The sequence below is a fragment of the Misgurnus anguillicaudatus genome, chromosome 22 (genome assembly GCF_027580225.2).
Source record: "Misgurnus anguillicaudatus chromosome 22, ASM2758022v2, whole genome shotgun sequence".
Lineage (NCBI taxonomy): Eukaryota > Metazoa > Chordata > Actinopteri > Cypriniformes > Cobitidae > Misgurnus > Misgurnus anguillicaudatus.
The window spans coordinates 53,535,304-53,561,670 of record NC_073358.2 but is presented as its reverse complement, the minus strand read 5'-3'; the positions used below and the strand labels follow the sequence as shown (position 1 = coordinate 53,561,670).

Here is a 26,367-nt window from a genome sequence, read left to right as displayed (position 1 = left end):
CTGTGATGGTTGGGGTTAGAGAATGGGGTAGGTTAGGGGAATAGAATATACAGTTTGTATGGTAAAAAATGCATTACATCTATGGAATGTCCCCACAAAACATGGAAACCAGAATGTGTGTGTGTGTGTGTGTGTGTATTTGTGTATGTGTTTGTGATACTCAGTCTGCTCTTCTCTGTCTGAGCTCTGATTTGCTAAGACAAACTGTTAACATGTCAATACTCTGAAAAAGAACTTAATCTCACCTCACTAACACACCCTGAGGTTAAACACACACATACACACACACACACAATCTCACATGTGATGGTTATCAAAGTATCTTATAGCCCACAGCATGTGAAAGTCATGAGAAAATGAGATCAGACGTGTTTAAACCAGTTATTGGCCAGTTATCTACTCTTACAGGATCTGTTTTGTAAATGATTGAAAGTCTAACACATCACCTGGGGTCTCATTTATAATTGGATGGTAAAGTGTTCATATGCAAAAATCCACGGCAAAGTCTATATTAAAAAAAACTGTCTTTGACATGGAAACGTGCTTAGCACCACGTCAGGGTCTAAGCAGACGTACGCACTTTTTCTTGTCTGATTGCTGCAGTTTTTTTGGAAATAAAAGCCATTCTTTCTGCTCGAAATGGATTTAAACATTGATAGGCGCTCTTTTATATGTCAATGATATTTTCATTGCGCACGTTCATTTTATGAATCACATGTACGCATTTTTGATAAATAATCGTAAGATCAAATGTAGTTTGGTTTCTACGCAGATTTTATAAATGAGACCCCTGGACATAGATGATTGATAAAGCTGTTTTACTATAATCACACTACAAATCCAGCAGCTCAGATCGTCTTCAGCAAATAAAGAAAAGTTAAACCAGCAACAAAAAACTGTTTTTGCATCATCTAAGTTATCTCAGTCTTTTATATGAAGCGTTAGATTTACACTTATTCATTTAGCAAACGCTTTCATTCAAAGCGATCTACAGTTGAGGAAACACACACAATGTGCCAGTAATGAAAAGGAAAATCACCTATTCATCGCATCTAGAAAAAAACCATTTAATTTCTTCTGTTTGTATAAAAAAATATTTCTCCATGCATCTGTCCAGGATTAACACTGCCACCTTCACAGAGATCTTCTGTACCAAATGAAGATGCGACCTCACCTGTCCTCCATGCGCACCCAGAGGTCATTGAACTGCCGATGATTGTGGACTTTCTTCTGTTTGTTACGTCGTTTCTTCTTCAGCTTGCGTTCCACTTTCTCCAGTAACTCCAGACTGTCTGGAATCAGGAGGTGCGGGACGGAGTCTTGAGTCGGCTCATCTTGGGTCTCGTGGAAGAACGGCTCCAGGTTCAACTCTTCTTCTGTGAGATCTTCAGATCGCCAGCTCGACCTTCTGTCAATGACAACAGACGTTTGTGATGTTATTAAAGCTGAAACATTATCTGCTCCAGGACTCTAACACAACAAGAGGAATGTGCGAGATGGACACGGTTAACGCAAAGATAAGAACACAATGAGAGAGATGATGAGCTCTGATTGTATCTGATAACCAGTCAACAGTAAGAACTGGTTTACTACATAACAAACCATCGACTGTCACCAGGTTTTCTGTGTTGTGTATGGAGAAACAAACATCAGGATTACACATGAAAGACTTTCAAAGCTCACTTTCTTCATGTTGTGTTAAACTTCTGTACAAAGTTAGTACCACACACAGCCGAAGCAGAACGAATGACTGAAGACTTAAAGGAATATTCCATTTTCTTAAAAGAAAAATACAGATAATTTACTCACCACAATGTCATCCAAAATGTTGATGTCATTCTTTGATCAGTCGAGAAGAAATTATGTTTTTTGAGGAAAACATTGCAGGATTTTTCTCATTTTAATGGACTTTAATGGACACCAACACTTAATACTTAACTCAACACTTAACAGTTTTTTTCAACAGGATTTTAAATGACTATAAACAATCCCAAACGAAGCATAAGGGTCTTATCTAGCAAAACGATTTACATTTTTAACAAGAAAAATAACAAATATCCACTTTTAAAGCGCAACTTCTCGTCTAGATCCGGTCGTGATGCGCCAGCGTGACCCCACACAATACGTCATGACGTCAAGAGGTCACAGAAGACGAACGCGAAACTCCGCCCCAGTGTTAACATGTGTTGAGAAAGAGGACCGTCCCGACGTTGTTGTATGTCAACTGATACTAATTAATGTCTTTGTGTCAGTTTATTGTTTAAAATGGTCCGCAAATGTGCGTTTTATTTATGTAATACGTGACCTCCCTACGTCACTACGCATTTACGTTAGGTCGCGCTGGACCGGACCTAGATGAAAAGTTGTGGTTTAAAAGAGCATATTTGTAATTTTTCTTGTCAAAAATGACAATAGTTTCGCTAGATAAGACCCTTATGCCTTGTTTGGGATCGATTATAGTCCTTTGAAACTCTATTGAAAAAACTGTTACGTGTTGAGTTAAGTGTTAAGTGTTGGTGTCCATTAAAGTCCATTAAAATGAGAAAAATCCTGCAATGTTTTCCTCAAAAAACATAATTTCCTCTTGACTGAACAAAGAAAGACATCAACATTTTGGATGACATGGTGGTGAGTAAATTATCTGGATTTCTTTTAAGAAAATTGACTATTCCTTTAACATTATGTTCAGTATGAGATCTCACATCTACACAGAAAAAGTGTCATATTTGTGGTGCTGTGAGGCTCATACGACCTCCAGACAAAAGCTTCATTCTGAACGCAGGACCTTCTGCAGTTCATTATGAGCTCAAGCTGAAGCGTTGGACAAACTTTACACCCATCTGGAGTCTGTCAGTTCAGTGTCAGACCTCACAGCTCAAACTCAACCCGTTTCTCTAAAGGTCATAAATACTCCAAACGTAACATGAAATCATCTTTCACGTGATCCACTTATTTACACATCATCAATTTACATTTTAAAGCTTTAAAGAATTAAAATCATGAAGCTCCAGTCATCTACCTTTTATATACACAATTATTATCATGTGCAGGCAAACTCACATGAATGCAGAACAACTGTAACAATGCCTTATGATGTCATACCATGACAACCAATCAGAGCTCATCTAATAATCATACACATGTAGGCATTGGTGATATTCCTAAAAGTTGATATCTTCACAACTCTCTCTCTCACTGTAAGTCTGCTTCATTGGCCTGACAACTGTACATTAGGGTTGCCAAAGCATTTGCATCTGGGTTGCGTAAAAATTGTGCAAGTGAAAGTAAAAAAGTATAAAGTGCCAATTTAAAAGTGAAATGGGAAGTTATAGAAATTAAAAAAAAAACAGTAAAGGTGATTTTCTCTTGCCCCAACCAAAAAAAAAATATATATGAAGAGTTTGGTTCCAAAACGCAATAAACGCCATTTTTGAAAAAAATGAGTTACTGCCAAAATCAGTATTATATCAGGTCAGTAGTTAAAAGTAAATAATTAATTTTACGCAAAATCCAATACCCGCCGTGATATTCTGTCATCTTTTCTCCCTTTTTTCCCAAAATGCGACAAACGCCACTGCTCCATTTTTACGGAACGCAATGGGTCCATTTCTGATATTACAGCGGACCATTCACGCAATGTAAACAAACATGGCGGCGCGCTGAGTACACGGAGTCCTAGTTTTCCTCATCTACTTTGTACTTCGTGATCAACAAACAAAACAAAATAATACTTTAATAGCATTGCCAAACCTGTGATGGTTTTCTGTGACGGGAAAGAAACGTAAGCCATCAACAGCTAATAATTTCCGCGAGAGGCACTCGGTTGCTTGTTCTCCAGACAGCATCAAGCTTCTCATGCTAAAACATTGTGTTCTTAATATAACAAAGTAAGTGTTTTGGTTAATGCCATTAATGTTTATTTTTTAATCATTGTATACCACTAGTCAACTAAATAAATATAAAATGGTAAAGATGAATGCACATTTATACATTGATTTAATAGATTTATAGCATTTTGAAATAAAAAACTGTCATGGATTTATTGCATTTTGTGGAAAAAAGAATTCGTTTTTATAATAAATCTTTGAAAATCAAGTTATGGATTTGAATTTTTTATGTTTTTATAACCTAAAGATGCTATGTGAAAGTTTGTAACAGAAAATACTGGTTTTCATCTTGTCACTTTCTTGGTATAGAAAACACGTTTTTACCGAAATTTGTCAAAATGGATTTATTGCGTTTTGGAACCAAACTCTTCATATATTTGGTAACATTCAAAATGTTTAGTCCAAAAACATGAAGTGAAAAGAAGGAGGTGTTGTAATCTTTAAAGTGGTTTGTATTTGGTTTTACTGGCAACCAAAACATCCAGAACCCAACGTTCAGCAAACCTCAACTTTCATAAAACAACTTATATAAAACATGATGGGAACAATCAATGCTCAAAAAACCCAAAAACTTTTCCTCTAATATTCTACATCAAGTCCTTATTTTTCTAAGATTAAATTGTCTCTAAATGTAAGTCTACATTTTACAGATTGATGATTTGTGTTTTTGTGGACTAATTGATCGTCCAATCCTCTCTCTTTACACAAGTGTAATGTGTGTAAGTTAGGTTTTGCACAAATGATCTATTATTCAAATAATATTGAATAATCACCCAGCTCTATACACACAGTTGGATTTAAACAGCAAGATTTCACTGTGGCATGTTGTGATGTTTGTGTGTTTGTGTTGTCGGTTACCTGTGGAGTGGCAGTCCTGCAGGTGTGTGCTCAACCTCATAACCTTGACTGCGAAGAACATCGATCACCGTGTTGTTCCCCAGAAAATGACCTGCAACACAAACAGCGTCAATCTCTAATCTAGTGTCAGTCAATCTGTCTGTAACACACACACACAAACACACACTTGTTAGTGTGTCTGTCTTTCCTAGGAATCAAAGCCAATCCTCTATCATTGATCTACAGGATCACATGATGTCTGACTATAACCTGAATATGAAATCTGAATCTATCAGAGTCGTCGTGTAAGAGCAGGTGGTACAGACTCGCTCACTAGAGTCCGTCTGAATGGTCATATTGATCTGTGACTAAAACTGAGCCGTTGACCACATGCCAAAGTCAATCTTCAAAACATAGAGACGTCTAATGGACGCCCGTCTCACGGTGAGCGCCTGGAGTGCTGATAGATGTGACTGAGATAAGAGCTGCTAACCGCCTAAAAGCTTTTATTCAAAACTTCCTCAGCTCGGGCTTTTAGCGCGGCCGCTCTTGTTTTCGTAAGGGGGCCGTGGACCCGACGTTTAATACTGAAAGTATTCATGCTGTCAGGTGGCAACGCTCCACAGACCCCTCGTCCAGAAAGCCGCCTGTGTCCTTCAGCTTTCACTTCAATTATTAGAGCAAATGGCACACGGTTTCTTTTCCATGCAGCGTAATATTTATATTCCAGCAGTTGAGCTGAATAAATAAACTGCAACACTGCTGCAGATGTTTGTGTAGATATCTGCATTACACAGACCTACCGACACACAACACGACTGCTAACCTCACAACAGATGCTCATGCTTGTCGACAAAGTTTGACTAGGTTAACTAGCTTTTCAGCAATGGTGCTCTGCATCAACTTTGAGTCAAAAATACAATAACACATAATTAACACAATGCAATAACAATACATTACAATAACACAATAAAATGATGTTTCCACAGACCAAAGTAAGCACAACCCTTATTAGAGGAGATTTCACATCATCATCTGTCAGATTAAGATTCAGATAACACAACAACATGAAACGCAATCAGATGTGTTTAACACCGCAATAAAATGATGATGACTATTAGTAGCTAAATTCCAGCAGAGCCTGAGGTAAAACTTGGAGTAAGACTGAGTAAACACGGTAATTATGTTGAAAATGTGCAGACTCGCCCATGTCTGAGTGCTTGAGCTTTGATATTTCACAGCCTGGACAGACTGGCTCCTATAACAACCTTAAACTGACCTGAGATCAGGGACATCTGTTCTCATCAATAATGGCAGTCATAAGGGAAAACATCAGCCCAGTAAAACCAGACCAAAGAACTTAAAAAAAAGATTTTTATAAAAAGCCGTATACTGAGTTTCATTTCCATGTGAAAAAGAAAACTTATCAAGTGAACGATAAAATATTATTTATTTCAACCCAATTCAAAGAGCCTCTGAGGACACAAACAAGACCTTAAGTGTATGTAATGATTGTTGTTGTTGGAATATTGAATCTTGGCATGTGTCGTATGTTATTTTTTTTCATCTTGGCTTATTAGACATGCTGCTGGAGGTAAACGCTGTGTAAAGTTAAAGCCAAAGAAAATCTCTGCAGTGTTATTTTAGTGTTCGGCTATGCGTCCATTAATACTCCTCATGTCCAAATCTGAAGTCATTTCCTCATTCCTGTAGCGTAGCAAATTTCAGTCTCAAGGAATTTAAAATTGATCATGTCAGACATTGTCAAAAACACTTTGAATAGACCTGGATACAATCAAACAAGTTCACAGTGTTTTTAAAATACTTTGGGATTTTTACAGCGGTATATGAGCGGCAGAACGTTTAATCTCCTTAATGGCTTTACATCCATTCATTCAGCATGAAAACTCACAGAAAATGATGGTGAGAAACTACTGTAACTTTTTAAGTCCACATGAAATCAAAAATGACTATTCTTGTGTTTTAATGAAATACTGCAGTTTTCTTTATAAACTATTTATTAGTCTGGGTCATTAATCAAAATCTGAAAATGTACATTCACAGAGTTGTGGTGAACATTCTTTGATGATGTCAGCTAGATGTCTTGGGCGGAGCATCCATTAACCCCGCCCCTCTCCAACTGTCAGTCTGTGTGAGTTCCATTTCTAAATGGAACGCCTACTTTTCTAAATCCAATCAATAGACCCTTTTACTGTTTGTACACAATGATGATATGGCAGCGTATGCGCGCGCAGTTTTGCAACAGAAGTATAGCAAGAATCAGCAGTGAAGCAACACAGACAGAGAAAGTTATTTTTTCAGACTTTATCAACTTTTTCAACACAGTTATCAGATCTGTGTACTATAGTGGAGTGGATAGAAGATGTTAGCAGATGACCAAATATAAAGTTGCCAGATACATATATATCGTCGCTGCCCGATGAAACTCACGTATGTCCAAAACAGTTACTTTTCAGGAAGTGAAAAAAACACCGTATATCAAAAGCAGTTAAATGTAGCGTTGTCATACTTGGTACGGCATCTTGACATGTAACCATGTTCTTGCCAGTGTAATGATATAATCCACATTTGACCAAAATTGAGTTTAAATGGACATATGTGCATATTTTACAGTAACTGTGGTCGATACGCGTTCTTCCGATCATTAATTAGAATGCCCAAGTCGCGTTTCATATTGACAGATGAATACGCTCAGTTTATTAAATAGCCTACGTCTTAGTTAAATACGCGTACTTTATTTAATATTAATTATAAGTGTATTAAATGTCTCTTGCAAGCTATGAAGGGACAATGAATCAATACACTGACATGGTAATGCTACACAGCAGGGGCGTCGTTTGTGCTGAAAAGTGGTGGGGACAAAAGATCAGATAAAAAACATTACTGCAGGATGGGAAAAATATTGAATAATGGCGCATCAAAAATGGGCATAGCGTAGGCCAGTCAACAACTAGTGTTGGGCGATATGCCCTATTTTCAGATCGTCCTATCGTCAGCCGGTGAGATCGGCGATACACTATATTATCGGGGGGCGTGGCAGTAGTTTACTCTTTTTTTATTTGTTAATTTTTACTCATTATAACAAGTCACTTGATGGGTGGACAAAAAAAACAAGACCGTAACACCGCCATGACCGCAACCTTTTTAAAACTGATGCCATTAAAGCGAGCGCGTCATTAAAACCCTATCATGATTACTTAATAACTGTAAAAACATGCATCTGCGCACGCACACACACGTGCGCGCACATACAAACAATTCAATGCATTTATTTAGTGCTGTTGCAGAAGACTACACGTGTCAAGCAGTGGTGCTCTCAGATGAGACTTTTTAAACGCATCGGTCCAGCGAAACGCGATCATATTTTAAACACAATCATATATTAAACACGAGGGACGTGTTGCTACAACTCATTGAAATGCATATAATAAACAGGATTAATACCTAGTGATCTGACTTCGGACAGAGCGCAGCTCTCTGAACGTACGCGAGAGTGAGAGAGAGGCGCTAATATGCAGCGGGTCATATTTTAAACAAAAAGTAAAGTTTGCATCAGCTCGCATGAAACGCATTAAACTGAACAAATAAGGATTACTACTTTAGTTTATGTTTAGACTTCGGACAGACGCGAGAGCGCTTTCACGTGAGACAGAGAGAAGCGCAGCTGCTCATGACGCGGCGCGCTGGATTTAGTGGTAGAAGGAGACCAAGACGCGCGCATAAAGTGCAGGTACGTGCAAGAAGGAATTCTCTCTTTACAAGCTCTCCGCGTAAAGTGAAGCCCACAAACCCTCATGTGAGGAAAAACATGCATTGTCGGTGTTAATATAAAACTATGATGATAATAATAATAACCATTCGCCAACTATCGTCTTGACTATCGCCATGAAAGCCTGCCATTGGCGATATGGCTGAAGATCGTCGATACACGATACTATCGTCTATCGGCACAACCCTATAAACAACAAGAAAATACTCAGCATAAATTTATAAACGCTCAACAATGTCAAATGCACACATCACACATGTAACAGTCCCTGCAACACCAGCTCAACCGAACAATGCCAAAGCACCATACCGTAGAAAACAGCAGCCCGTTTAATAAATGATTACAATGAATTTCATTACATATGTACAAAGAAAACACACCATAAGCATACAACGCAACATATGTGACACTAGACCACAAAACCAGTCTTAAGCATCGCTTGATTTTTCAGAACATTTTGACCAAACGCCTTCAAAAAGCGGTGGGATGTCCCCAGCATAAATAACACTATGCTAGACAGATACTTTGTTTGCACAGTCCTACCATAATTTAGTCACTCCTAGACATACGTCTGGCGTCAGGGGGAACGTTTACCTCGATGAAGGAAAGTCATTGTCTCACCAGGCTATGTTTATTCGGCTATATCCAGTGCTGAGCTTCAATGAAACTTTACGAGACCGGCGAGACGCTTCACAGGCGGGAGATACACGGCATGATTGACAGCTTTGACACCAAATGGATATACGTGAAAATCAGATGACATGATTTTACAACTTTTCATTGGCCATTTAGGTATGTGACACATACTGTATATGGAAATGAACCTGGACATTCAATCCGTCGAAAAATCTAAAAATCTGCAAAATGGACATACGTGGTTTTCATCAGACAGCGACGATATGTATATTAGTATATTATATTAGTGCAACCAAAGCCAACAACCAGACATTTTGATGCTGGGAAACCGTTTTAATAAACTTTCTGAGTTCCTAACACATTTAGAACCACTGCGAAATAACAACACTTCTGTTGACAAGATGCGCGCGCAGGCTATTTAATCACGTCCGCTGTAAAGGGGTCTATTCACAGAGGAAAACAAAAGCCATGACCACTATTTTCCTCATGTGAAATTCAATTGGAAATACGTCACAATATGGCAGTAAAGTTGATCGCGACTTTCTGTTCACAGAGAATTTGAACTAAACAACAACCTTGAATGAGATTTCTCATAAGATTTATTGCTTAAATATTCTACTGAAAGATTTCAGAGTGTTATAATATAACACGGTCACAAACAAGCAGATTTACAGGAAACAAAGATTTGCTCTTTATGGGAACATTAGGTTTGTAGCTACACAAAATATTACTACACCAAAAACTACACAAAAATGATCATCTGAAAGTAATAATAATATATACCAAAAAGATCCGCTCCACGCTTGCCTATAAAAACCTGCGCAATCCTTGAATTATAATGAAACATAAAAGCGCATTTAACAGAATCTATAACTGCTTACTGATCAAATAAACTTTATCAACAGAAACACATGACAGACAGACAGACAGACTTTCCTTTCAAGTCAGTAGTACACATTATTACTGGTTTTGTGATGTCAGTGTGATATGAAGGATAAACTTGACTATGAAATGCTGAACACAATGCCAGAACCACACATTCATTATTAAGTTATTGTTTAAAAGTTTAATCTGGGTTAATATTTGTTTGTGAATGTTCTGGTGATTTATCTTTGGCCCACACGTACTTCATGTCTGACACTGACACCAAACCAACATCAGTTTATATAAACCATAACACATTTACTGTAGCTCACATATTACTGAAAACCCTGTCGTGTGTGTGTGTGTGTGTGCATGCGTGCGTGTGTGCGTGCGTGTGTGTGCGTGTGTTGGTGTACAGCCTACAGCCACAGTATCAAAAAAGTGATTAAAAGAATATTATTGTCATATTTTTTTAAAGCCTGATCCTGCAAGGCAAACCCGATCATCCGGTGCTTTTATTCCTGAAGCAGAGAATTCTGGGACTTGACGCAGTCGTCTCTATTCATCAGTGATCTGCTAATATGTGATGGATATGTGATGCCTTCCTGTCTTTTAATAAACTCTGGTTTAGCTCAGGGCAAAAACATAAAACCGTGTTCCAGGTGCGTGATCTACAGCTCTGGGTCATGTGAGGTCAAAGTTCGCAGGTCACGTGATCTCACTTCTAGAGTTACATATGAGAAAGGCAAAGACTGCATGTAGTTGAATGGATTAATATTGTCAATATGTGGGAAACATTTAAAGCACTGTCTGGGAAATGTTTTTCTGTGCACTTATTCATTCCTTCTGCTGTATGAACGATCAGCTGCATTAAGATCCTGATAGTAAATTTTAGGTTTGTGCAGTTAAACCAAGATGAAGTATGTAATGAAGAAATAACCACTGAGCTGCAGACAGACAGACAGACAGTAACAGGGATCATTTAAGTATATTTTCAGCTCTGTGTCATCAGCTTTACACTGTTGAGTGTTTTCACAGCACACTTCTTTCTGGTCTGTGCTCATAAACAGGTTCACAGTCATTCATACAGCGATAAATCCCAGCAGGACTAAACAGGCGTGTGCCCATCATTTAAACAGCTGCTCGTGATGACAGACTCACTGCTGGTTTAGGGGTCTATAGATGAGTTAAAGGACCAAAGAAAGATCTTTGCACACCGACTCCTAAATTATAGTTCAGAAACACCGTACAAGCCAACACTGAAATCCAGTATAGTTGATCCACATCGTCTCGCAGCACAAACTGCGTAAAACAAAGAGATGAAATATAAAGACAGATTAAAATGTACTTTTTAATTTTCTTCATTTATGGATGTGTGGATGTTTTCTTCTGCATTTAATCATAATCTCAGTGAATATTGAACACACACACACACACACCTGAGCAGCAAAAGCAACTGTGGTGAAGGTTTTTCTTAACCTGCTGGCAGTGAGACTCAAACCTGCGACCTTCAGGTACCAAAGATTACACAGTTTTGTGCTCAAGATAGCTAAACAGCTTGTTTCTAATGTCCTTCATCCATTCATTGTGAAGAGTCCTAACGTAACGAAGACTCCAGTTTGTAAGGTTTTATAAAAATGTACTGCAACAGATTCATTAATAAACATCAGACTCGGTGTGTAAGGTTTCTAATGCTGAGCAAATCAAAAATGTTCTTAAGGTTAAAACTTGATAACCAGTTTCTGTGTGTGTGTGTGTGTGTGTGTGTGTGTGTACAGCCAGTAATCACAGACAAATATAATAAATGACAACACAAAATACATCCCACATATTAGTCTGACAACACATCTCATACTTAACTTTACCAGATGCACATTTTCAGTATAAAAACAAAACAATTTGGAAAGTAAATGCATAGGTCTGCTTCTCTCTGACATCAAAATAGTTCATTCAAATTCATGCTACTACAAAGTTTCAATGTCTTGAAAAACTGTCAACTTGATTAACTTCAACCTGAGACATGCAGGCCATTTATACAAAAATCTGAAGAAATAAAAATCTAAAGAAATTCAGTTCTCATTAGATTTACACCGTTTATAATCAGATCTTATACCACGGGTCTGTTGAATGCTTTATTCTGATTGGTTGACAAATCTTCCACAGGTGTTGATTATTTTTCTATAAACACACACCTGACCTGTCAAATGTCTTAAAATAACCACCAGAGTAAATGTCTGTGTAATAACTGTGGTGTAAGAAGAATTGACTCCGGTCCTTTAAAAATAACACACACCTAAAGTATAATTACAACATTGGGTGTTCATTACGGTATTTTCTAATAACACAATAGAGCAAAGTCAATTATTCCTTAAATATTTCATGTTGTCATCATCCACCTGTCACTGACAAATCATTTCATTAGAAAAAGACAATCAGTTATTAGCACTTCAACTTAAAAAAACTAATAACAGCACTGCAGTCTTACAGCGTTCTCTCTCTCTCTCTCTCTCTCTCTCTCTATGTGCTGTATTATACAGAAATCCCCCGAGGAGCAGCGCATGAAATGAAGCCCTTGTTAGTGTGCAGCGCAGCAGTCATTCACTGCATCTCTGCTTTCACTCAACAGACTTCCTGTAGTCACTAAACTCAACAGACTGTGAAAATCTGCTTAAACTCCTGTACCACAACACACACACACACACACACACAACACACAACACACAAACTGACCAATCAGAATGAAATACAACAATCATGACTAAAGATGAAGCTGTGAAGCCTCAAACCAGATTAAAGCTGAATGTTTGTCAGCGCTGAATTCCTGTCATTCCTAACTGACCTGGGATCTGTGCTCATGACCTGTAATCAAACACAATGGTATGCTAATTCACAAACAGTGTCTCACAAACATTCCTTGTTGTTTTAACCCTGAGTAACACTCGCTCGCTCCTAATCTTATCAATGACCGCGCTCATGTAGTGCACTAACCAAACTCTTTAACCCTTTAAACATCAAACACTACACAATGAACAACATGCTGAATAAACTTTGTGCTTTACGTATTTGTCAGATACTTTTATTATGAAAAACACTCGTTCTTTTAAGGAACATTTAATCAGAATATGTGCTAGCTGCTTTGTTTAAACAACTGCAATCTATGTACTAACTAAGAACAACTACCTTAATTAACCATCAATTATTCAACCTGTTTAGATAACAGTTCAAGTTCATCTATAATCTAATCCTGAAAACATCATCTTCTCACAGACTGATATGAAATAAATATAATGAAATCCATTTGAACTTCATGTTCTCCATCCTAAACTATATTTTAAAACTGCCATGCTTTTGTCTTTTCTTTCTTTCTATTTCACGTAAAGCTGCTTTATGAATAAAATTGAAATGAATTGAAATATAAATACTGCCTGTTAGAGGACAGTGAGGCTTCTTTTCATAGAAAAGCTTAAGAAACTGAAGGCGTACTTCATCGAAACCAAAAAAAATAACAATAAAACCAAGAAAATCATCTAATAACCAAGAAAAGAGTGCTGCTTTGCCAAATTTTTGATATTCGTAGAGTAAAAATGTAAAAGTTTCTTCAATGAACAGAGATGACTAGCAGACATAGTGAGACTATAATCTTATTTAGGGCCAATCTCATTTCTCTGTCTTACCCCTTCCCCTTTGTCTTTGTCTTCCCCTTGCCCCTCGAAACCGAGTAAAGGGGAAAGGGGTAAGACAGATCGTTCGTCTAAAAAATGAGACACCACTCGATTACCGTTTGCGTCACCTTCCCTTGCCGCTAACCGGCTGCTATGTAAACAGACAAGCGTTGACAAACAAAGAAGATGCCGTTGTCTCAGGTTGTGGTATCGATTGCCTGAGCGGAGCTCCACAAATAGCGCATAACTAAGCTGCTAGCTAGCGCCTTAACTAATGATTCAAAACAAAACATTACAATTAAAACCGCTTGAACATTTTATTAAAACTGTCATAAAATATGTGTGTCATAATATAATCTAAATTAAACGGCAGAAAATAACGCTACTTTCATTTTTGCGACTCCTTGACATTTCGACGTTCATCAATAAAACGTCTTGATGCCGGCTCTCCTGAGATATTCCTACGTTAACGTTTACCCCTCTCTTTCAAGTGTGGTCATTATCACACTTCGTTTCAAGGGCTATGTATACGCCTTGGCCCTACCCCTTGATCAAACTGAGAATTGAGACACCACTTCGCCTCACATGAACGCGCAAAACCGAGGTGAAGGGGTAAGACAGAGAAATGAGACGCACCCTTAATGTCTATGAGACGTCTGTAATCTTAACTCTCAGATGTCCACACCGAGGCCATAAACTGAGCGTTTGACACAGTAAGGTCACGAAATATACGTACAAACTAAATATTAGCAAAAGCCACCTGATCAGGAGGAATGGTTAGAATAAAATAGCAGACGGACTTGTTTTACTCCACAGACTTTAATCTATACATATAAACAACATATCTTAAAGGCGGGGTCCATGATCTCTGAAAGCCAATATTGACATTTTAAATCATCTAAACAAACACACCCCTACCCCAATAGAATCTGGAACTTCTTTTGATAGACCCGCCCCACACATACGTAACCCAGTCGACGATATTGACACGCCCCTTACTGCTGATTGGCTACAAATGTGTTTTGGTACTCGGCCCGACTCCCTTTTCCAAAGTGTTATTCAAAAATCATGCACCCCGCCTTTAAAGGTGCAGTGTGTAAATTTTAGTGGCATCTAGTGGTGAGGTTGTGAATTGCAACCAACGACTTAGTCAAAGGCTCACTAAGTCTACGGTAGCCGTCACCGGACAAACATGTCTTCGTCAGTGACAACTTGGTGAAAAAATGTCCTTTAAGGGCTTCTGTAGAAAAATGGCAGCATAAAATGGCGACTTCCATGTAAGGAGACCCTCGGTGTATGTAGATAAAAAAATATAACGCACACCTGAAGTGTAACTTCACTTATTAGCAAATTAATTGAATCAAAGATAAACTGTAATTAATGCAATTTTAACACGATTTTTACTTTAAACTTTATGACCTGCTAGCTTTGTTCTGCCTTAAGAAGATGTGGTGCAAAAGGATTAGTACAGATTAGTTACAAACTAGCTAGAATTTTACGTTTCAGTTTAAGCACGAATGTACGGATGGTTGCTGTAACCAGAAGACGACCAGCTGACCCGAAAGCTCAAGCGTGTCAAAGACAAAAAGCATCTAAAGGAGAACTGACCTGCTCCAAATGCAAAGAAGAAGCTCTTGTCTGGATGTTCCTCTAGCAGGGCTTTCACGCGTCTCCCCATCCTCTCATTACGTTTATAGATGAGCTCGTGTCTGAAGTAACTGTCGATCTCCTGAGCCGTCAACTGCTCACTGGCTGGCAGAGTAACATTGTTGAAGTTTGGAACCTGAAGTCAAATAACCAGAAATAAATGAAAGTTAAAAACTTATGATGTGTGTGTGTGTGTGTGATGATCAGTCTCTGGATGTGTGTCTGATACCTGTGATGTGTCGCGGTTAAACACAATAGAGTTCAGATCTCCACAGTTGTAGTGCTTGATCAGGTCTTCGGTCGTGTACGGTAACTGTAAACTTCCAGCTCGAAGACTTTCCTGTTGTAGTAGTGTCTGATTCAGTGCGAATATCACCTGAAACACAGCAGCATCTTCATTATATCTACATCAGCAGGACACAGTGCATTGTGGGTCTTTACAAAGCTGTTATAGATGCTTGCTCAAAACAAGGCTCAGGTTTCTTTTTTTAATAGAAATCAATGGACCTTTATTCACTTGCTCATTTGATCAGGCTAACAGCCTAATATTAATATTTACGATCAGAAATCCTGATGTGTGGGGGGAACCCCCAAGGACAAATGTGTGCACCCTCTTGAGATTATCACGTGAAACGAAACAATATCCAATCAGAAAGTGCACTGATGGAAGTGGTCATGATGCAGCACAACATGAAATTGATGCAAAGTGAACTTGTACAGCTCATGTTCCTGCAGTCTCCAGGACTTTACACAAACCTTTTTTTCCCTTGAATTTTCTGTGAAAATAATTCTAAACACTATCATTAACATTTCTTCCTGCATATCGTCCGCCATGCTTATTCTGAAGTCTTGCGAGATTTTGCAAGATTTCCTGTGTTCACAGTCGAGACTCTGGTTGAAAATCCGTTTGTGTGTGGTGTGCTGTCTTTGACACATCATTGTACACCACACACTAAAGGAGCAAAAAATCTTTTGGTGTGTACTCAGCATTATGGGTTTGTTCTAATCATCAGTAAAAAAAATACTTCAGAAAGGCTCTAATTTGAATATTTTTAAATCTGGGATTTTAAAATAAGGGACACTTTCCAACCCCAACATCCCTTATTCCACGGCCCACCAACACAGGTATAATTTATCTTAGGACCCACCAAAATATTGTATATAGAAATATTCAGAAAAATACGTTTAAATACAAAATGAAATGTGTCTTTTCAATGTATGAATTAAATGTCATTTTAATTGCAATCTCACCTGACATCAAAACCATTGCCATTAATTGTCATTAATAGGACAAAACTCTTTTTGAGTCATTCACTACAACCACCAAGTGACTTTATGCAATCCACTAGATGATCCTGACCCACAGTTTAAAAAACCTCTAACCACTAAAATAATAGATGAGGGATACCTTTTTTATTTGTTGTGTGGCTCTCCTGAGTCTGAAAAGCACTTGTTATACACATAAGACGCAGACGCTGAAATCCTTAACACCTTCAAAGGAGGGTATTTATAAACTTGACCAGTGTCATTGATTTTACATGACAGTAAAGCACAAACAGAAGTGTTACAAAGGATGCACTACATACAGCCACGTCACGTGCACGTCCAAATGTGTGAGTTTGTGTACCCGAGCAGTGGGCGGATGTGTCCGCGTGTCGGTGGGGTCTGTATTTTGTATAAGTAAACTTTGCGCTCTGCATCCTTCTTCTTCAGGAATGGATGCTGCTGCTTCTTGTTTTATTGGTGGGTTTCGTTTGAGAGTTCTGTTACAGCCAATACTGATACCTGCTTTCCTGACAGCAAATGTAACAAACATATTAAATACGTCCAGTGGGATTTTTTAAAGAAAGATAAAAAATGCAGGAAAATATTTAAAGGGAAAGATAGCGGAATGAATGTTAAAATATGGGAGAATCCCGAGAGAAACAGGAGGGTTGACAGGTATGAATCTGATGCTTCTCACAGTCTGTTCTCAAACAGCAGCATGAGAGATCTCTTTATTATCACTTCTAGTTCTTTACTTTCTGCTTCAAGAAGGTACCATGAAATTCATCTGTGTTTATTCACATAACTCACACACACACACATGACTACAAACACAAACACACACTCTTCTCATCAGCTGCGATGACACTCTCTGGCCCCGTCCATCATTGTTTTGGGGGCTCGTGTGAGAGTCGAGGGCAAAGCCCAGCAGATGCCTTCTTGTCTGGGACAAAGGGCTCCGTCGGTCCGGTGGCGTCCCGCGCTTTCATCCGGCCCTCATCAAAGCCGCTGTTCTGCATATGAAAGCGTAGCGGCTTTATACGGCTGAACTTAGCCTATCGCCACCCTGCTAGCCTTCAAACTCTGCCACACAAAGCCCTTCTTCCATCTGCTTCAGCATTTTAACAACGCAGCTCCCCCAGCAGCTACAAAGCCTTTCAGCCCATTAAATTATAGCACGGTGGGAAGAAAGAAAGAAAGAAAGAAAGAAGCAGGAAAGCGAGAGAGAAGAACCGGGGCTGAACGAATTCTGTGTCTCCTCTGTTGTGTTCATTCTGAGGGTCAGTGGACACTTTCACACGTACCAACCAATCTGAGTTTATATCAAAGCACTGACGCCCTATGAAAGTCAATAATTCTGCTTTGTGATGGAAATGACCCTGTTGCATTACTAATACTAGTTGTAGTAGTAGTAGTAGTAATAGTAGTAGTAGAAAGAGAGAGAAAACACTGATGTTATCAAAATTGAAATCCATGACAAACAGATACAGAAAGACTTGACTACTTCATGCCAATATTTGAATCTTGAACCTGAGAAATGTGCTCCTGTATAGCTCAGTGGTAGAGGATTGCGTTGACAGCACAAAAGGTCATGGGTTTAAACATACTGAGAAAAAACATGTAAACCTTGTAATGCGCTTTGGATAAAAGCATCTGCCAAATGCATAAATGTAATGTGAAATAATGGAGGAAGAAAGTTGTATTGATGGTCATGTGTCTGTCAGTGTTAGGAGTGATGGACGACTTCTCACTTCTGTGCTAATGGGCAGCCGTTAAAGACGTTAACCTCAATTCTCATGACATCATCAGTCGTCTGTTTTCACAGCACTTAAAAACACAGCAAAGCTCTGGACCACCGGTGACATCATCGACCCTTACATTCCCTCCAGCTGTAACATTTGTCAATGGACTCTGATAAGGTGTAAACTTCCCATAATGCCCAGTCGGACTTTTCATCAAACCTTCAATAGAGTAAAACTAGGTTGAAATTTCTAAAGAAAAAAGGAAGGACCTGAACGACTTCAAGACCTGTGACCTGACCTCTCTCTCATGTCTTCAGTTATTTCTTCTGTGATTCTAATAATGATGGATTAACTGGGCAAATTCAGAGGGTAAAAGTTTAGATTTTACACAACACTGCACAGGATTTTCACTCACCTCACGTTCAAAGGCTCAAGTCCCACCCTACTGAAAATTCCAGCTAGCCCCGGTTAGGTCATGTGGCCTTTCTGTCTGGAGTTTGCATGTTCTCCGTGTCAGCGTGGGTTTACTCCGGGTACTCCGGTTTCCTCCCACAGGCCAAAATAATGCAAGTTAGGCAGATTGGAGATGCCAAATTGTCCCTCCCCCAACCTGTGTATGGATCAACTTGTCTGAATAAAACTTGTGTATGGATTAACTTGTTCTCACCGTGAATATAGCCGTAGATGCTGGAATGGCGTAAAGAAATAAAGGAAGAAGAAGAAAATTCCAGCTAAGACCAGCATAAGCTGGTAGCTGGTTTAAGGTGGCAGAAGCTGGTTTAAGCTGGTGAGTGTGCTGGTCTTCCAGCCTGACCAGCTAAGTTCAGCTAGACCAGCTTAAAAAGTGACCAAAACACAGCTAGACCAGCTTGCTTCACCAGCAAAACCAACTTAGATCTGTATATTCTGTTGTCATCTATTTAAGATAAATCCACCATATAAGTCACATGCAGATAAGAGTTTGTGGACGGAGCATCAGCATGTGTTACTATGTCAAAACATCATGGTAGTTGACCCTGTCCATGTAAACCATGTTTAACCCTGATGTCAGAACTGTATCTCCAGATCAACTCAACACTAACTAACCATCAGTAAAGACACTGACTCATTTCTTTATGATGTCTGACACTCTTGAGTGTGTTTAACAAAAGATGAATGATCATGAGTTTATCTTATAGTGTGTCTTCAGAAGTCATCGCCTTCATTCCAACAGCAGAAAAATCATTCAGCTATACAGTGAGAGACACACATGAAGAGATTATTATTATTATGTATAGTATGTCTCTGTTTTGTTGTGAATATTGTAACGTTTCAGAGTATTAGATGAGAAACAAAGAGTGAAATGTTGTGATATATTGAAGTGCTAGCAGACATGTAGGAGTCTCTTTATAAAGGAAAGTCAGTCATTTAGTTGATGTTGGACGGCTGGTTTGGTTTTGGCCGTTCACTCAGTCTGACAAGCCATCTGCATTTATCTTACATGCCTGAAGTTTATCTTGGTGTTTGGCCACAGGTAAATATTTATTCTGTCTGACAGAATCAGTTTAGCAGCGCTTTGATTGACAGCTTCATCCGGCCTACGTTAGCTGTCTCAGCCAATCAGTATGTAGCAGCACTGTTTTAGCCCTGCTGTCATGTTTTTAAGAACTTAATATTAGTCAGAGCAAATAAAAATATCAAAGTGGTGCATAAATAATATGGTTTCATTTAGGTCCTGTGTGATGTGATTACTTGCTATTAACAAACTATCTCAATTCAATATGAGATTATAAAACTATAAGAATGGGAAAAAGTCAGTTTAAAAGCATCTGTCGCTCACATACATGTCACACAGCACATCAACCAAGAGTAAAACTTGTGAGAAAGTCACAGCTGAATGAAGATCAACAGAGATGTCTGTCTTTGTTTCTTCAGTTCAAACATTCGGGTGTTGGGGTCTGACACAAAAAAATCGTCATGTCCCTACATAATGTAACATTATCCCATTTATTACATGGCTATTTACCTCATAAGTAAGGTAAGGAACATTAAATATTGATTTGAAATATTTTATTTGCCCATTTTTAATGAATGCAGACCTTCCGTGAGAAAAACCCGTTTACTTTTTGGTTTTAAGATAAGACATTCAGATGTCACAAACACACTATTTGGTTTAATCATTTGTAAATATAATGCCATGTTATTAAAAGACGTATTTATATTAAATTTTGTGTAAAATTAAACTCTACCTGTCAAAATGATTTGTAGCATCCGGGTTACTGTGTGTGTTATTAGTTTTGAGCGGTAGTTATCTGAAAAGAACGAACCTTAAAATTTTGTGACTGGCTAATCAGAATTCAGCATTTTAGAGAGCCGTGTAATACGTTTGTAACTGAATTAATTGTACTGCTGCTCATCTTGGCCAGGTGAACCTGTGAATGAGATTTTTAATCTCCGTGAGTTTCTACCTGGTTAAATAAAGGTTACATTTAAAAAAATAATAATAACCCTAAAGACTTTGGGCCCTATCATACACCCGGCACAATGCGTGACATTGGCACAGTTGTCATTTTCACGTTTAGCATCACATTGTTTATCTCCTGTTTTTACAAATAAAGTATTATTAGAGTACAAACCTTTTATTTTCAAAAAATGACTTTTTTGAGATAACACTGATCATGTAGGCTATCCATACATTTACAGCAATTAAAAGCCTGCCAATTTTACTTCCATGACTGAAAGAAAACAACTTTTAAAATGGTTTAATACAAAAATAATAATTTCAATACAAATGAAAACAACGCCATTTTTAATATCAATCTTAAACTGGTGGTCTTCTTCTTCCTCACTTAGTTTTTCAGTTTACAAATTCATTCTGCAATCTAAATAGGAAATCGGCATGGCACCAGCACAACTGGCTTTTAAAGGGGATGGGAGATGAGACTGTCATTGGTTTATTGCATGTTACGCACAAAACACAGCCATTACTCATTACGAGAATAGGAACAACCCTTTCAGACCGTTTTTCCCATTGTTAAATTAGCAAAAGTGGATTCTGACACGCCCAGACTGTGTGCCGTGTGCTTTAGACCATGCGCTTAAGATTGTTAAAATAGTAGGGGTGAGACAAAAAAAATCGATTCTTAGATGAATCGCGATTCGGACGTGGGCCGATTCTGAATCGATTCACAAATGTCAAGAATAGATTCTTAAATGTTTGTTTACAAAATACGTTATCAGAACCAAAAGGCGGAACTGAACTGGGGGAGCGGTGCTACACACAGACAACTTGAGAGAGCGCGCACTGCACGAGCGCATAGTGGAGCTTACAAGAGCAGAAGAGAAAGAAATAAAATCTAGAACAGCCCTGTTTGACTCATTCTAAACTGCAAGAAAACAAGAAACACTTTGGGATAGTCTTTCTCTGCCTTTTCTCTGTTGAGTGAGCGGCAGGGAGAAACAGCGCATGACTCTTCTGACTGTGCTTATAGCGTTTCCCTAAACCATCCGCTGTTTAGATATAACATGAATATACTTCTGTAAAAATATGCACATAGTTTGTTATTCAGTCGCTGGATGCGCTGCATTATATAAATACAGTAATACTGGCGATCACTGTGTATAATGACGATGCTAGACGCACATCAGTTCGTGGAAGTTAATGACGGTTAACATATAGAATTAATATGTTACGTTGAATTACTATTTTTACTGGTTTTAATGTCTTACAACAGAAACAGGACATATATGTATATAATAATGACATTATTTATCCCTTAGTTGCATTAAAGTACAGTAACAGTATATGACAGTTCAGAGACTAGTAGCAAAAGCACAAACCTGGCTTTGAGAGCAAATGTGACGTAATGATAAGTCCTTCAAGAATCGATTCTGAATCGAATGGGGACCCTAAGAATCGATTCTGGATCGATTCACGAGGGTCCAAGCGATTCCCACCCCTATAAAATAGGGCCCATTAAATCACACATGAGATGTGGTTCACACGTGGGTTTATCTACACACTAGAAAACTACAAGATAGACACCGAGATACAACTCATTCAACACACAAGACTGGGGATCTCTGAATAAATCCACATAAGGATGATTATGGGTGAGTAAAGTCGAAAAATAAAACATGAGCTAAGAAAAAAATGTTTCAAACAAACAAACCAACAGACTGAATGAGCAGCAGTCAAACACTGAGCGTCTGTTCACATATCAGAGTAAAATAACACAAATAAAAGTTTTAAAGAAAGATCACAACCAATCATGTGTGTGCAGATCACAGCTTTATCTATACTTTATCCTCCTGACATAATTATATCTTAACACACACCAAACATAAACTTAGATTGACATTTTAGTTTTATAAAGAAATTCATATGTAGTCACCTGACCATCCATCTTAAAATAAAGAGTTTGTTTTTTAAGATCATGCCAAACATAAATGTAGTCCAGTGAGGTGTCGCTGATATAAAGTAAAGAGGAAAGCAAGCAAACGAATGAGCTTTGATGCGTGGGGTGGAGGTTTGGGGTTTGTCAGGAGTTTTTGTGTTGTTTTTATGAGGTCAGCGAGTGGAGACACACAAAGACCCCCAACCCCAAAGACAAACACTCTTTGGGCATAAATGACCCTGAAAACTCGGCCGTTTCATCCGACTGAGTGAAATTCTCTTCTGGCAGGACACAAAGTAAACAATACGGGCAGCACAGGCCGACGGCTTTAGGGAGGAGGCGGGGGAGCGAATGAGCTTTCACATGCTAAAATACAAGACAAGAACGGCGGTGCAACAATGCGTCAAGAGCGATCTCGCTTCTCCTTCTTCAATTCAGCCAGAGAAACATCAAAGGTCTCGGATCCGAGTGACCGGCAGCGGAAAAGGGATTTTGACAGGAGCGTCTTTCATGTGCTACACGTGCAGTCATGCGAGCGCCTGGGACGGCGTGCTGTGGACATCAGCGTGACAGAAAGATTGCATAAGGACTGTACGTTGAAGAAATGTCCTGAACACACACAAACTTCATAGTGTTTCACCTAAAGATTAGTGCCTGACAAACCCTTCAGTAAACAAGCCATACATCAGACTTTATGATCTTTCTCTCAGTCACTATGTGATGCTATCTTGTATAGTTTCATATCATTCAGATTCATTTATTTAGATGAGATTTCCATTCAAACTATTTAGAGTTTAGTTCATCTCAAGTTGTGAAAACACAGTGAAGATATCAACAAATTAAAAGTCCTAATAGAAGAAATGCATTATGATCTCAGGGTGGATTGTGGGAGCACAGTATTAAAGTTGAAGTATCTCTCTCTCTCTCTCTTTCTCTCTCTCTCTCTCTCTCTCTCTCTCTATTGTCCTAAACTTAAAGTTAGGTCTACAATTTAATGGGGAAAACATATAAGACAGAAATGACTATAGAGAAGCAGAGAAACAAACTCATGAAAGTTTTAAATGAGTTCATGAAAATTACCAACAATCACAACAAATCCCTGATATAAGAGCCACCACAATATAATCATCATATAATAAAGCACATGAGAGGGTTTAAAGTGTCATCTGACCGTAGATCAGTGCTGATTCAGTTTATGTTTGAAACACTGAAGGGCAAACATTAAATCCATTTAAAGATTTAAACCTCTTTAGAGAAGGGTTTTACAGTCAAATAGTAATAATAATGTTAAGATTACTGACAGCTAATAAAGAAATATAACACGTGATTCACTTCAGAGTAACAGGTAAGAGAGACGATAGCTTTTTTCCTACTCTCTTTTTTTCTTCCTATCCGACAGACTTAAGGCAGATCAGGGATATTGGAGATGGGAAGCCCTTCCATCTGGGTGTTAAAATCAGGAACAAGTTTCTGAGAGAGAGAGAGAGAGAGAGACGCCTCAGGCCAAACCCTGTCTGTGGATTAATCTAGAATACAGATATGTATTTGGATACCACCGGAGTAATGTGATGGATGTGATATGGGTGTGTTTAGTAAACAGCAGTAATGTAATCCAGCACTTGAGGGATGGGTTGGGGTTAGACAGATGTGTATTAAAAAACTTGTGTGACACAAAGTTCCTTTTTTTCACACTACTGAGATATTAAGACTCACCACTTCTGTGATATTACTACCAACCACTGCTGTGACATCAATGAAACACCCACTGTGGTGCTGTGATGTCAGATCGTTGGGGCAGTGTTACGGTGACATCACAGCACCACAGTGGGTGTTTCATTGATGTCACAGCAGTGGTCGGTAGTAACCCCTCCTGCTGTGACGTCACTACAACCATAACTGTCGCTAAAATGTCAATAGAACAACGTCTGTCACCGTGACATCACTACAACGACGACCGCCGCCGTGATGTCACTACAACGACGACCGCCACTGTGATGTCACTACAACAACAACTGCCGCTGTGATGTCAGTACAACAACGACTGCCGCTGTGATGTCACTACAACAACGACTGCCGCTGTGATGTCACTACAACAACAACTGACACTGTGATGTCTCTACAACGACGACTGCCGCTGTGATGTCACTACAACAACAACTGACACTGTGATGTCTCTACAACGCCGACTGCCGCTGTGATGTCACTACAACAACAACTGACACTGTGATGTCTCTACAACGACGACTGCCGCTGTGATGTCACTACAACGACGACTGCCGCTGTGATGTCACTACAACGACGACTGCCGCTGTGATGTCACTACAACGACGACTGCCGCTGTGATGTCACTACAACGACGACTGCCGCTGTGATGTCACTACAACAACAACTCCCACCGTGACATCACTACAACAACGACTGCCGCCGTGATGTCACTACAACGACAACTGCCGCTGTGATGTCACTACAACGACGACTGCCGCTGTGATGTCACTACAACGACGACTGCCGCTGTGATGTCACTACAACGACGACTGCCGCTGTGATGTCACTACAACTACGACTGCCACTCTGACTTCACTACAACACAGAACGGCACCAGCAGAACACACTACAGCACTGTTTTCCTCGCTCCTGGTGAGTTATGCCCTCGTCATGTCGGTCTCATTTTTGTGGCAAAACCATACAGACATAAATCATACAGAGAAAATGTAAGAATTTCCAGCTTTAGTTCAGACAATTAATTCAAGCAGGCAGACTTTGAGTGGTCTGGCTGGATGAAGTTAAAACACTCATGTGTGTGCCAAATTCCCAATAAAGTTTTCTACATGAGAGTTGGTAAAGAAACTAATTGGAAACACCTGTTCCAGGACACTGAGATGTTTTTCTAGCGTGTTACAGCTGTGGTGTAAGTGTAAAGAAATCTTCTCCCGCAGAGTAAATCTGAGAGTAATGATGACTCTTATTACACGAGTAATAAACACGTCTGACACCAGCACTTCATCTGGAAATAAACACACATCAACTCTGAAATCTTACTACTGAAGTCAGTTCACCACCAAAAACAAAGGCAGCAAAATAAATGAATGTTTCAGAAATGTATGTAAACTGTAAGAATGAGAGATGTCACAGCGGTGATTTTCATGATGAGAAATGCTGCTTATTGTCTGATACAGTTCTGCTTTAAACATAGTTAACACCTTCAACGAGTCCTAACAATCATTACATTTATAAATCTCTGCTAGATGAGAAGTCTACAGTGGTTTAAAGTACTTATTTCTTTGGTAAAAATGAGGATGGTTTTGCTGGATAAGATTCTTATGTCTCGGTTGGGATCGTCTTTGAAGCTGCATAAACTGCATGAAACTGTAAACTGTCCACTAAAGTCCACTGGATGGAGAAAAATCTTGGAATGATTTCCCTTAAAAAACTTCATTTTTTCTTGATTGAATAAAGAAAGAAAGACATAAACATCTTGGATGACATGGAGGTGAGGAAATGATCAGGATTTTTTCATGAAAGTGAAATATTCCTTAAAACTTCATGTAAGAAACAAACACAGTAATGCAAATCTGTCAGTTATTATTGGGAGTTTTTTAAATCCCAAGATTATTTTCTCAAAGACTTGAAGTTATGTTTAATACCACAAAGTCCTATAAA

At 38.8% G+C, this 26,367-nt stretch overlaps 1 protein-coding gene across 1 annotated transcript in view; it reads right to left on the bottom strand.

The window, feature by feature from the left end:
* trabd2a (TraB domain containing 2A) overlaps nucleotides 1-26,367 on the bottom strand; it is a 33,227-nt gene that overhangs the window by 2,054 nt on the left and 4,806 nt on the right. The window contains exons 3-6 of the mRNA XM_055198068.2: nucleotides 15,553-15,699; nucleotides 15,285-15,459; nucleotides 4,746-4,836; nucleotides 1,175-1,408 (exon numbers count right to left, since the gene is read on the bottom strand). Of these exons, the coding sequence (XP_055054043.2) occupies nucleotides 1,175-1,408; nucleotides 4,746-4,836; nucleotides 15,285-15,459; nucleotides 15,553-15,699 (647 nt within the window). The remainder of the gene's footprint in view (nucleotides 1-1,174; nucleotides 1,409-4,745; nucleotides 4,837-15,284; nucleotides 15,460-15,552; nucleotides 15,700-26,367) is intronic.